The sequence below is a fragment of the Amphiura filiformis genome, chromosome 12, assembly GCF_039555335.1.
Source record: "Amphiura filiformis chromosome 12, Afil_fr2py, whole genome shotgun sequence".
Lineage (NCBI taxonomy): Eukaryota > Metazoa > Echinodermata > Ophiuroidea > Amphilepidida > Amphiuridae > Amphiura > Amphiura filiformis.
Window position 1 is genome coordinate 9975344 of NC_092639.1, and position 13596 is coordinate 9988939.

Consider the following 13596-nt stretch of genomic DNA (forward strand, 5'->3'; position numbering starts at 1 on the left):
CTTGGTTTTGAAATAAATGTGATGCGATCAAGCAAAATCAGTCGGAACTCGGAAATATTGAATTTTTAGTTTCTTATAGGATAGTAAACAACATTTACAAATCTGGATTTTGGAGAAAACCCCATTGAAATTGAAGAACCAGTTCCAAAGATATGAGCAATTAAAGAGTTTCTAAAACAAAGGGAAACAAAAGGAAATATTTCCTTTGTATGGCTATATCTCAAAATCAATATGTCCGAGTTCCGACTGATTTTGCTTGATCGCATCACAAATATGCATGGCTTCTTAAGACTTGAAATTCGTTTTTACTCACCCTGTATAATGTAATGTCAATATTGTCAAGAATTGAGCATGAAATAAAATATATTATAATATAATGTCCATTGTGCACTGAAGTCATTTATAATCTTGTTAATCATGTTAATAAGCATAATGATGACTTATTTTCCCGGATTATTTTAGATGTCAGTGGTTTACAGAAACAGGGCGTATAGCAAGAGCATCAGGGGCCCATGGACAAGGAGCAGCACGGGCCCTTTTAACCAGGGCGGGACCCTGGGCCAGGCCAAAATTTGGAGGCCCCGAACTCACGTAAATGAAGGCATGTGCACTCAAGTCAGTGGCCAAGTTATGATTTAAATATAGAGGGGGACTAACATATTTTGTTCCGATGTTATTTGGACATTTGCGCGCAAAGCATGCGAAAAAATTCAATTTCACTATTTTAGCCCCAGATCAACATGAATCTTGCTATTTGAATGTGCGCGAAGCGCGAATTTTTTTACAATTTTGCCCAAAAAACATGCTGTTCTTGGGGTTAAAAGAAAGATGCATGGGGCAATTTTGGGGCCCCCAAATTTTGGGGGCCCTGGACCCGGGCCCATCTGGCCCAATGGTAAATCCGGCCCTGCTCTCCATATCAGCCCTTATTTAATTTTCGCTTTAGTGCTCGGGGCCCCTGAACCCTCGGGGCCCATGGACTTCGTCCACCCTGTCCCCCGCTTGCTACGCCCCTGTTAACAGAAATCATGGAAATATGGGGGTCTAAGATGACAATATTTCCATCTGGTTGCAAAGTCGTCACTCCAATGATGGCACCGTAATTTGTTTTCTGGGAAAATTGCGAGTATTTCGTGATCATAGCATGCTCTTCAAGTTATGACATTTTTTAGTAGATATCGGCCACGCAAAAAGCGTATTCCCAAAATGATTCCGATTTTGCATTCTTGTGAGTTCAGCATAATTATCATGATTAGGCTAGCCTATATACACTGCTCCATAGGCAGTAGGCACTGAGTTGTAATTTCCGTCTATGATCAGACTGACGTAATTCAAATTTGGCGATATTTTTGTAAGGTGGGGCTATTATGTTTTGTACATTAACATTATCATGATTATGTAGCCAGAGGTTTCCAGTGGTATAAAAACTCTCAGAGGCTGTGGATCATGAAATGCCCCTTTTATCGGATGCCCGAATTTAGGCATTTTTGGCCCAAAATAGTACACTGGGCTGTGTTTAGGAAATTTGACATTGGTGTTTAGGAATCAAACATGTTTAGAAATGTGGTGCAAGAAAAGTGTTTTATTCCTAAAAACCCGCAATGTCAAATTCCAAAACATCATGTGTTAAATACTAAACACATACCCATCAAATTCCTAAACATGTGTAGCATTTAAACATGTTTAAAAACATGGTGCAAGATAGTGTTTAGAAAAGTGTTTAATTCCTAAACACACTTTTTGCAGTGCGCTGTCTGCACACCCCCATCATGTCAAGTGCCCCCGCGATGGAGCCGTTAGTAGCTATATATCAGGGCTGGCTGCCACTATAGGGTTTAGGAATCAAGCATGTTTAGAATGTGGTGCAAGAAAAGTGTTTAATTCCTAAACACGCTTTTTGCAGTGTAGAATTTTAGTTAATTTTTGTAACATGGGTAAATAAGTTTGGGGATGGATGCCCCCGTCCCCGTTTACGGTTATTGCCGCCACTACGTTCCCTGACTGATGCACTAAATACGCGCGAAGTTTTTTTGATGCTAGGCTATTATGCAATCATGAATTGATGTTATTTTGGTCCAAAATAACGTGACGGGTTACAAATAGCACTCTTTATTCGCATGCCCCTTTCCCACTTTGAGTATACCGCCCTCCATTGTGTAAATTAAATTATTGAAAAGCGTATTCAAAACGTTTTTCATGACCTGAAAACCGACATTTAATTTGTAAAACGTTTTTACCAAAACCAAAACCTAAAATATAATACCGGTATGTGCAAAACGTTTTGTTTTAAAAATGCTGGTATAAAGGTTTTTTTATATTTTTTTTTTTCTAAATTAAAACTAGTAGGCCCTAGGCCTAATAATGAAAACCAGAAAAATACAGCATTTTTTATTTGGAATTAAACAGATAATATTATTCTGTTTTGCCAAATGAAACATAGTTAAATCCTAATCCTTTAGTTAGTTCTAACTGGCAAAAAAAGGCAAATTTTAATATTTTTGCAATTTGATGGAAAATGGGCCAAAAACATACGAAAAAGTACGATAAGGTCTCAATAACGAAGAAAGGTTTCAGAAACAAATACACAACAAGGTCTCAAAAGTACAATAAGGTCTCAAAATAGAGAAAGGAACAGAGAAAGGTCTCAGAAATGTCTCAAAACAGAGAAAGGTCTCAAAAATAGAAAGGTCTCAAAATTTAAACAGAGAAACGTCATAAAAACAGAGAAAGATCTCAAAAACAGAAAAAGGTCTAAAAAACAGAGAGGTCTCAAAAACAGAGGAAGGTCTCAAAAACAGAGAAAGGTCTCAAAAACAGAGAAAGGTCTTAAAAACTGAGAAAGGTAGGCCTCAGAAACTGAGAAAGGTCTCAAAAACAGAGAAAGGTCTCAAAACTTCAAAGAAAGGTCTCAAAAACAGAGAAAGGTCAAATTTTCAAATCTCATTTTTGACCGTAACCTAATCATTGTTTAAATTTTTTTTAAATTGATGAGATTCTTGTCATTTTGAATAGAAATCTGTCAGTTTTGAAGAAAAATCTGTTACCCGTATGTCCCCTCCGAAACGGTCATACTTGTCAAATTTGAATATTCATACAAAATTTCCAGATATACAAATATTTGAAATTTGGGCAAAATCAGGTTTTTTATGATTTTGGGGCAAAACTGAGCATTTTTGCCTAAATTTGACCTCACAGGTGGATTCATCAAGTCATTTCCATTCTAAATAATGTATAGGCCTACTTCATACTTTAGATAGACCAACAATTTAGAAGTTATGAGGCCCAAAAGTTTCCATAAACAGGATTAAGAGTAAGACCACCCTTGGCCAATAATATATCAAAACGAAAGTTTTGGGCGTTTTCCAACTCCCGAGAAAAATACACGGAAATTACACCCCTTGTATCAATTAAGCCTTGGCTCCATTATAGAACCCATAGGCATACAATCCCTTTTGTGTGTCAGCGTTATTTGTCTCAATTGTTTGAGTGCAAACACTACCACTCTCGATTCCAGAAGAAATAATACAGCATTTTTTTTTTTCGATTTAAAGAAATATTCCTGTTTTGCCAAATAAAAGTAGTGCCAAACCTGTCAATGAATGTCAAATGTTAATTTTTGAAACTAAGGGCTAAAAACAGCTAGCCTAGTATGCTGTGACGATCAAGCCCAAAAACTTACAATTTCAATCAAGTTGTGCATTCTTATGGAAAAAAAGATTTTAATCTTTTTCATTACCAATTATCAAAAATAACGTAAAAAATGTTATGATGAGCTGGTGTCACGTAAGAAAACGTGCAACATTGCATATTCTTGACCCATTCCCCTCAAATTCCAAAAATATTAAAAAAGAAAAAAATTGTGCTGTATTTTTTTTTGAATTGGGAGTAAGTCATTCTCCCCTCTGACTCGCCTTAAAATGCTGTGCAAAAGATGAAAAGACAGCCACGGGAAATGATGGACGTCGATTCCCATAACATGCTTTTAGAAAACTGACGATTTTGTTGACTACAAACAAACTGGCAACTGTAAATTCATCAATCGGGGATTCCGCTGCTGATGATGTCTTGAAGGATGATGAATTTCGGCGAAGAATTTTGTTGAACAAATAACACAGGTACACTATCGGTCAGATCTGTCAACTATGACAGTGACTTAGATAAGAATTTCAACATATGATAAGAACAATTAAACAGTAAAAGTAGCCGTGAACATGAGGTGAAAGTGAAAGACACGCCTTGAGCGGACCGGAATCCATCACCACACAGCAGCCAAGCAGTGAGTACACAGTGTTGTGCCCGGAGAAATCCTCATCGCATACCAACTCGCGTTGTGCATCGCTGGCCGTGACCGCGACTGTGGGGGCAAGGCCAAGGTTATATTTTATATCGGAGAACTTGAGAATTTTCATAAAATGTGGGTGTACACAATGTAGCAGAACTGTCGTACAGACGGTACAGTACAACTCACAGTCGATTTTAGTGAAGAAAAGCGTTGGTTTTTCCTGGTACAAGATGCGGATGATCAACCATGACAATCGGAATCACCACCTTGCTTTGGTGTGGATTTGCAATTTCTGGGTAAGGATCCGATTTATGCTCAATTAGGGTGGTTTTACCGGCTATGGTGTCATGCATAAAATTCCTTGAAAATGATAAGATGTGTGTATTGATGAGAAAACCTTACCAATTGATTCTAGTATTAGGCAGGGGTCTATATATTACGGTACTTTTAGTTTAGTAGGCATGTCATACTTTTACTTAGGACTGGCAGCGAGTCGAACCAATTCAAATTTGCTTAATACTTACCAAGTTTACATTGTTTCCAAAAAGTTAGTGTTTTTAACTTGCCTAAATTTGCCTAAAAAGTAAAAGGGGAGTAATGTAGCAGTATAGACAGTAGGCCTAGGACACAGAATAGTAGTCATTGGTAGTACATGTAGGAGCTATACAATCTACGGTGAATCTTTGGTGGGAGAGAACCTTTCCCGATTTCATAATCATTATAACTATACATTTTTAGAAAGTAAACAAGGGATCCTTGATAATATGTCAGATACCGTAATCATTTAAAATAAAAAAGAAGAAGCCTCGCCAGAGCAGTTCTTCTGGGGGTAGCTTGGGGTGAACCAAACCTGCCTGGTTATCAAATTAATCTGTGACAAGGTAATATCTCTGAATTTGACAGGTGCTAATTGATGCATTAACAAAAACATCAATAAGCATGTCAGTCAAATTCAGCTCTAGATATCCTTGTCATGGATTTGATAACCAGGCAGGTTTGGTTCACCTCAGAAGAACTGCTCAGGTGGGGCTTCAGGACTCTTTAAACAAAAAAACAACAAAAATATTGTGAGTTGTGCAAATTCCCCCAGTCAGAACTCTTGCCCCCAGTGAAAACCCAAAATTTTTTACAGCAATTTTGGGCAAAATTAGTTGATTTTGGCCCCCCCCCCCACTCCCAGTGAGGACAACTATGTAGGCATGTGATCCAGTATTTTATACCGATTGTAGATTGAGTGAATTGATAGTGCTAAACCGGAGACCAAATCATTTATGTATTTATTTTCTTAGTATCATTTACTGTAACTACCTGGAAAGTATTTCAAAGCAAATAAACACCATTGATTAGTTTCGCTTCCCCAAGCCATGTGAATATTTAGCGAGTGAGGTTGAAGCAAAACTATTTCATTATATTACAATCTTGAATTCAATCAAACATGCATGCCATGGGCAATGGTTTTGCTTTTATTCACAAGCTTAAGTTGCTACCATCCATAATGTTAGTTTATTGTCCTTACCAACCAAACTTTGGGGGGTAAATTCAGGTGACAAAAAGTCAACAAATTTTGCCCAAAATTGCAGCAAAAGTGATGATTTCTGTACATGCTTTGGTGGATTTCAATGGAACTAGGACACGATGACACTAGGGTACAGTAGTGACATGTGTGATGTCAACAGGTGTGAGTTCAAAGGTCATTTAGGGGTCATTTTACAAATATTTTCAAAATGCTTTTACACCATATCCAGGAGTTGATGAATTTCTGTGGTACTGGATGGAATGATCAGGCCTTGAGAGACAATGTAGGGTAGCACTCCTCCCTACGCCATACATTAATTCTCACAGCCCTATTTCCTATGAAATTTAAAAAAGGAAAATTTAGTTCAGCAGGGAAATAGGTGGGCCTCGAACCCACGCCGCCACAATTAGCCCCTATCGTCACTATCGTGGCTAGAGTAGAGTATACTTCCAACAGGCTAACTCGTTTGGCCACCTAATTGGTACTTGGTAGTCATCTTGAATTTTAAACATACAATCCAACCTCTCTTATCCGGACCTCTAGTCTTTTATATGGATCTCTCTGTTATCCGGCAGTAAAATCTTCATAGGAAAACATGTTTTTGATGATTTAACACCTTAATTTCATGCTCCGAATGCTTAGAATGATATTATAATGTTGCATAAAGCACTCTAAAACCATCTTTTAGTGTTATTACCCCATGTTAAAACAATCTTTTGTTGTCACAATTACAGTGCATGTTACTTGGGACAGTCAATGCATAATTAGGCCTACATGTAATTCACTTATCCGGATTTTTCACTTATCCAGACATTATGCTTGGTCCCATCATGGCTGGATAAAAGAGATTGGACTGTATGCAACTCCAATGTATCGGGTATAGAATTAACAAATGATGATGACAAGAAAAGACAGAAAACGTACCATGTTTTGGAATTTTATCTGCTTAAAAACATCAGTGTGTATTATAGTGCTAAATTGTTGTTAAATCATGCGTGGCTGCGTGCTACACGCTATGCTTATATATTGCGCAATACACATTTGTATTTCCCGCAAGTTTACAGAAAGTAGGTGTTTTTGAATGCAGTGGATTGTTCCAGTTTGAACCAAATATATATATGTTAGCATAGCAAGCAGGAAATTTTGAATATATTTGAACATGTCTGTCTGTCTGTACTGTTTTGTTAAGTCTTTTTAGAGCGTTTTATATACTGTGCGATATTGATGTACAAGACTGATTTACCTGATATTTTACCCAATTTAAATTTGTAATCTGAGGGTTTGCCTATTTTGCAAGAACCTTTATAAGATTTAGGGGGACCCTCTGTATTCATGGTATTGTGCAAGTTTTATAGGATTCCTGTCAAAATCAGAGAATATAAAATAAGTATGTGTCTGCTTAGCATCAAAAGGTCAGCTTCAAGTTCAAGTTTAATAATATTAATTTACATCCTTAAAAAATGAAAATTTCAAGGTGGCATTAGGATACTGTAAAGCACAATATTTTTGTGGCATTAAAAGTTTGTATCTTGGAGAGAACCTATGTTTATGTTTCTGTGACTTGATATTTTCACCAATCTGTCCATTTCATAAAGCCTATGATAGGGAGTCCCGGTAGGGAGTACAGAATGAAAAGATATTCAGGGGGGCATGAAACTGCACTAGTGACATTGGTGAAATTTTTGTGCACACAAAAAGTTCATGCTTAAATAGAAGTGTTCAAAATTTGTTTTTCTTTAAAATGGGCAAGTGCATTTTTGTCAAGTGTGTGATCAGATGTACGTAAAGACATTGCATCTTTCAATTATCAATGAGGAACAGGAACTTAATTGGCTCAATATCTCTTCCTATAGTAAATTGATAAGCCTTGTTGAGTGTCCACGCCAATAATGTATTTTGCTAAACTTGGGCACAGTAGCATGAAATGCAGCCCTACCCTACATTTATTATTTTGTGTGATTTTTCTGTATGAATGTGTGAATAAGGCCAAAAAAAAGGTTTGTCTCAAAGCTTATGCTCAAGTTTGTAAAATCACACGATTTGACAAAAAAGAAATGCGGAAATTTTTTTTGTTTCAAAAAACAAAAAGACTTTTTTATCAAAATACCATGAAAAAAGTCGGGAATAAAATTTTTTTGAGACAAACCTTTTTTTTTTTTTTTGGGCCTAAACAAACGTAACACAATTAAACAAGAACTGCCTTTACAAAAGACAATGACACAAATGACAGCTACTGAGCTACAGTAAAGTGGAAAACTTAAGTGCACTGCCAGCAAGAAACAAGTTTTTGCAATTTCAGTAATAGTAATGATTTTCTGTTTATTCAATGCGGGGGGGGCACTCAACTTCAGCAAGTTCAGGGTGATCGCCAGTTATTTCAAAAGTATGTTCTTAAGGGTGGATGAGCGTTCTGGCTTTCCAGAATGGAATTGGAAAATTTATACAACACAGAATTGCTCTGAGAGAGTTGCTGATGAGCCATGGGTTTTAAACACCAATCATCCATATCCTACCAACAATACATGTATCCAAGGCACTCCATGCACAGTCAGAGAATGTCATATCAAACATATCTGGCACGTGTCTCATAAGCTTATCTGTATGTATTTAATCAAGACTTTGTTCTTCTATTGTTCTTTTACAGGTAATAGTCCAATGGATTCTATATACATGCACATGTAAGTAGCTATATGTAATGCACTATTCAAGTATAAGTACTACCCCCCACTCCCTATCCTGGCATATGTGCAGGGGCGTAGTGAGAGCCGTGAGCAATGCGGGCCCTTTGACATCTCTTTTACAGCCCCGGAGCCCCTGGACTTCATCCACCCTGTCCACCCGCTTGCTACACATGCTGGAGAAATGGGGATCATCGTAGACGTAGGCTGGCATTATACAATGTACATGTCTCCAATGTCCCATTTGTGTCTACTGTATTTCTACCATCTAATCCCCCGGGTTGCAGTTGTCAGAACTGAGATTACAATACGCTACATGCCCCACCCCTCAGATTTATTGAGTAGAGCAAAGCACACTTATCAATATGCAAATCGGACATATAGTTTTCATGATACAGGGTGTCCCATAAAAAATTACCGGGCAAATAAATTTGGACGTAAGTCGAGAAATAGACATCAGAATCCAAAAATCTAAATATCAGCGTGTAGCCCATCTTATTGTGCATCTTATACATTAATTGTACTGGAATCGGTTGACTGATTGCGAAGAAATGAGCGATTACATAACGCATGCGTCAATTCACTTCATTCCAAGTTTGAAAGAAAGATCATTCAACACAATGCGCACTAGTGGTTAACACTGTCAATGGACTTCATATTTTGTTCGGTGAAATCCTTTTCATTCTTCCTAAACAATCTGTTTCTTGCAAAACATTTAATTAGGTTTTTTTCAAATTTGAAAACCTGCTCGATAATGAAAAAAATAAAATAAATAAAAGCCAGCATGTAAGATGATGCTCGGTACTTTTATCGGTAAAAAATATCCTTTTTCGTTAATGTTGATAAAAATGTTGTATAAGAATTATTGCATAAAGAATTCCAGCTGGCTTAAAAAAATTCTCACACACATTTATAATAATGTTTTTGGAATATTTCCAATCAATTGCAATGCAATGTTTTTAAAAATCTTTTAAAACTCCAACATTAATGTTGCATGGTATCAAAAATCACACGTTAAGCTGTAAGCACTTGATCATTGTCATTCTTGGCTCAAATATTCTTGGGAAAGTTAGAATATAACATATTTTGCACAACCTAAGAATTAAAGTTGGAAACCTTCGAATTGCAGAAATAAAAGTTTTCTCGGACAAATTGTTCTTTATCTTCAGTGAAAGCATGAATAACATAACACCGTCGGATTATAAAATAGATAGTGTGGACTAAATTTAATGAAATACAGAAGCTTTAGGAAGCGCTGAGTGAATATGAAAAGAGCGCCTGTTGCTCAAACTTGGAATGAACTGTTAATTGTTAATTTCTTCGCAACCAGTCGACCGAATCAAATAAAATTTTTGTATGTGATGCACAATGAAATAGGCTATGCGCTACATTTTAAATGTTTTGATTCTGATGTCTATTTCTCGACTTACGTTCAATTTTATTCACTCTGTAATTTTTTCTGGGACACCCTGTATATCAATTAATCTATTGACAACATGCTCAGAGCATTTCCTGATTTCCAGAAATACCCTCATACATGTATACCACCTTAATCCTGATGTAATTCCAGCTTACAATCCCCACCACACAGTGTCGACTTCCTATACGATAATATAAATTTAATACTCCGTTGGTGAGCGACGGGCGACTGGTATTTCACCGAACGCAAGAAAAGGAGTTCTATCTGATTGGCTAGCAATCGATCGCTTAGGTCGCTTAGTAGTCAACTACAAACTCAAAACTGAGCATCGTATTCAATTCGATTGAAATCGATATTCTATTATTGCCGTAGATAAAGAGAGTGATAGTGTGTCAATAATGTACATTGTATTGCAGCTGGATTTTACATGCATTCTTTTATATAAATTTTTTCTCTCAGAGTTGAATATGATCAAAATTTTTACTCAGGATTTCAAATTTTTTACCCGCAAATTGCAGTTAAACATATGCACAGCAAAATACCGGTCCTCACTAATTAGTGTATTTAATTTCCAGTTAGTGTATTTAAGATAAAACCTGACAACAAATACAATTTTCTTGCAATAGAAATATCATATGGGATACTGATATGGTAGGTCGCAACCGCCATACAACGTGGAGCTGCTACGCGTAGCTGACTTTTTGCTCCGTGGAGCCAAATTGACCAATCATGATCATGTTAGAGTTTTTCATTACTCGGAGGTAAAACTGACTAATTAAGTACGACTTACTCATTACGTGAAGCGAATTTATTCATTAAGAATTTGCCAGACGAGCGTCACATAGTTGCAAGATATCCTCGGTCACGAAAGTTATGATTCAAAAAGTAGTTTATGAAAAGTACGAACTGACTTATTATTAAGATGGACATGCACTCATAAGAAAATCATACAGTATTGTACATAACTATATAGCTAGGCAGAGTGGTGGTAAACTATGCACACAGTTCTTCGATCTGCAGTGTATCGCTGGGAGCTAATTTGTATAACTTGCGCGGTGTCCCTGCGGAATTCGACCTTCAGCAAACTGCAAACCAGTTCGGATTTACTTTATATACTAGTAGTAGGCATGACCACTAAAAATTGAAGTACTTTTAAATTGATTCAGACCTAACTTATTGGATGGGAATTGATGAAAGAAACATTTTGGCGTTTAAATAATCTTAATCGGACGTTTCATTCCAGAGATATGGCCTTTCGAGTGTCACGGTTTTATATAGTCCAAGTCCAAAAAGGAATACTAACAGAAAGTGCAACTTTAAGGTACTTTTTCTTAATGTATTTATTAACTATCTTATCTGGAACATTATATTTGCTTATAACAACATGAAAATAAGATCATCCTGTAAATTTAATCGATTTTGTTGACATACAACAAAAAATATAAGACCTCAAAACCCATGGTTTGTTTGGTGAAACCTCAAGCATGATCATAGATGGCCGCCATGGAAAATATCTCCATAGAGGAGATGAACAATAAGTGCATTATTTCAAATGAAAAGCGGTAGTCTTAAACATTGTTCAATCTTTTAAGGTCAGCACATTTTATCTTCAAAAATTATTATATTTCATCATGGCATAAGTTTGGTAACATTAATCACTACCAATTTTGAGAAATTTGCTCCAACTCAAAGGTTATCTTTTCTACATTGAGCAATACACTGTGTGTGCATGGAAGCCATGATGGTCCCCGGTTTTTATACTCCCTATGAAATGGACATGGTAGTGAGATGTGCACGGGAAGTGCATGATTTGAGATGGGCATGTAGGCTTAAACATTCTTAAATTTCTTAACATCCTACACATTTTGTCTTCATAAATAGTTAAATTTTATGAGTATGTAAGTTTGCTTGTCTGATTCACTCCAAATTCGGAGATAATTGCGTTTGAACACCTGATGCACGGAATGGTGTCACTTCAACCTGTTGTAGTTCTCATCTCATTAAATTTTTCATTAAAAAAGTTGATCTCTTCATGCAGGAAGGTCCTCTCTATTTACTGACCAAACAGGAAAAAGTTTGGTTAATGTTTTCTGGTGGAATCAGGAATTTCTTGAAACACCCTGATATAGGCCTACATTTGGATCAAAACAAGTATGTACGCCATTTAACAGGCCTGGGATTTCTTGTATCGATCAGTTTCTCCATAGACAATACGTGTGTGAGTGCACGCACACAGTAAATGAAAAATCGTTCTAGTGGAAACTGTATTGAGAGTGGGCATCCCTACTAGTAGTAGGCCATACATACTGTAGTTACTGTCCGCTTTTCCTATACACAATACTCAGTGCGCTCACCATTGACGCGTGACCTCTACAAATAGTGTATGTTAGAAGTATAGGCCATTGCCTAGTTGACGCCACTGTGTAAAAAATAACCGCCAATATTTATAGTATTCTCTGAAATTCTAGAAAATATAGTTTTGTAACATGTCCTAAATTTTTAGCTAATTTAGGTGTTTGGAAATATTGGTACTTTAGTGTTTTAGGAAGGATATGTAAACGACAGATAACACCAAAAAATATGAAGAAATTATTTCTAAACCGTGTTAAGTCATTAAGCTTCTCATTTTCAAGAACGCTGGTTAACAATAAGCAGACTATTGTCTCATTTCGTAAACAAAACCCCACAGTATTGTTACCTTGCGTTCGCTTTATAATCGTTCACCCAACTGAAACTACAATACCAGCTCATTGCACAGGTAAAACAGACACAAGTGCAGTGTGTATTTAACCAGAGAAGATCTGATGTAACATAGTTGAGCTGTTTTCATTGAGTGTTATCTTGGTTTAATAGCTTTTAATAGGGTTTAAGTCCTTCAAAGGTCGTGGTGAGTTCTACTGTAGACATGACTGCATCATGATTATTTTAAAGTCAACAACATTCAACAATATGATCACCGTGATAGTATGAGAGTATCAGTACCGTGGGTGTCAGTGATCCTGGCCTGACACAGTAGACAAACAAACAAACAAACACGCCACACACATGACACATGCATGCAAGGTAACATTGACTATACACTAATCAAACAATGGTATTGATCCTGTACAACTGGTCGTGGTTTATTTACAATCGATTCATTTAAAATCCCCATAGTAAACATTAATTTTGGCAAGAGTTTTCTCTCTCTGGAACGAGGATGCATCCACTGGCTCCGCGTAATGAAAATATCTAACATGATTGGTCAATTTAGCTCCGCGAAGCGAAAAGTAAGAAAAACATAGAATAGAAACAGTGTGGCCGGCTCTCAAAATCTCAAATTGTATGCTTAGCCTGAGTCGCACGGGCTATCTCGAACAAATTCACCATGCGTAGTTGTTGAAAAACGTGAGGATTCATCGTACTATCACGGCAATTTTTAACACGAAGATATAGGGATGATGACGGTGTGCACCAGTGTTCCACATATCACATGTATCACAGGATAGAAGTACTTGAATAGTGTACAAACTGACTTTGATAATGAAACTTGACAAAACCATGGAGACCCTGGAGAAAACTCAATTTCAAAGTTAATTTTCATTTTCTGCTAAGTTTTATTTCTGTCTTGGGGCTATTGATAGTATCTTGTGCTGTTTTTTAAAATCATGGGAGAGTCAGTCACACTTTCTTTTCTTAAGGTGAGTCGGAGCCAGGAGTG

At 36.7% G+C, this 13596-nt stretch overlaps 1 protein-coding gene across 1 annotated transcript in view; it reads left to right on the forward strand.

Annotated features, from left to right (window-relative positions):
• The first annotated feature begins 4059 nt into the window (after positions 1–4059).
• Positions 4060–13596, forward strand: part of LOC140165765 (tyrosine-protein phosphatase 10D-like) — a 102339-nt gene continuing 92802 nt past the window's right edge. The window contains 2 exon segments of the mRNA XM_072189087.1: positions 4060–4578; positions 8443–8476. Of these exon segments, the coding sequence (XP_072045188.1) occupies positions 4513–4578; positions 8443–8476 (100 nt within the window). The 5' untranslated portion in view covers positions 4060–4512.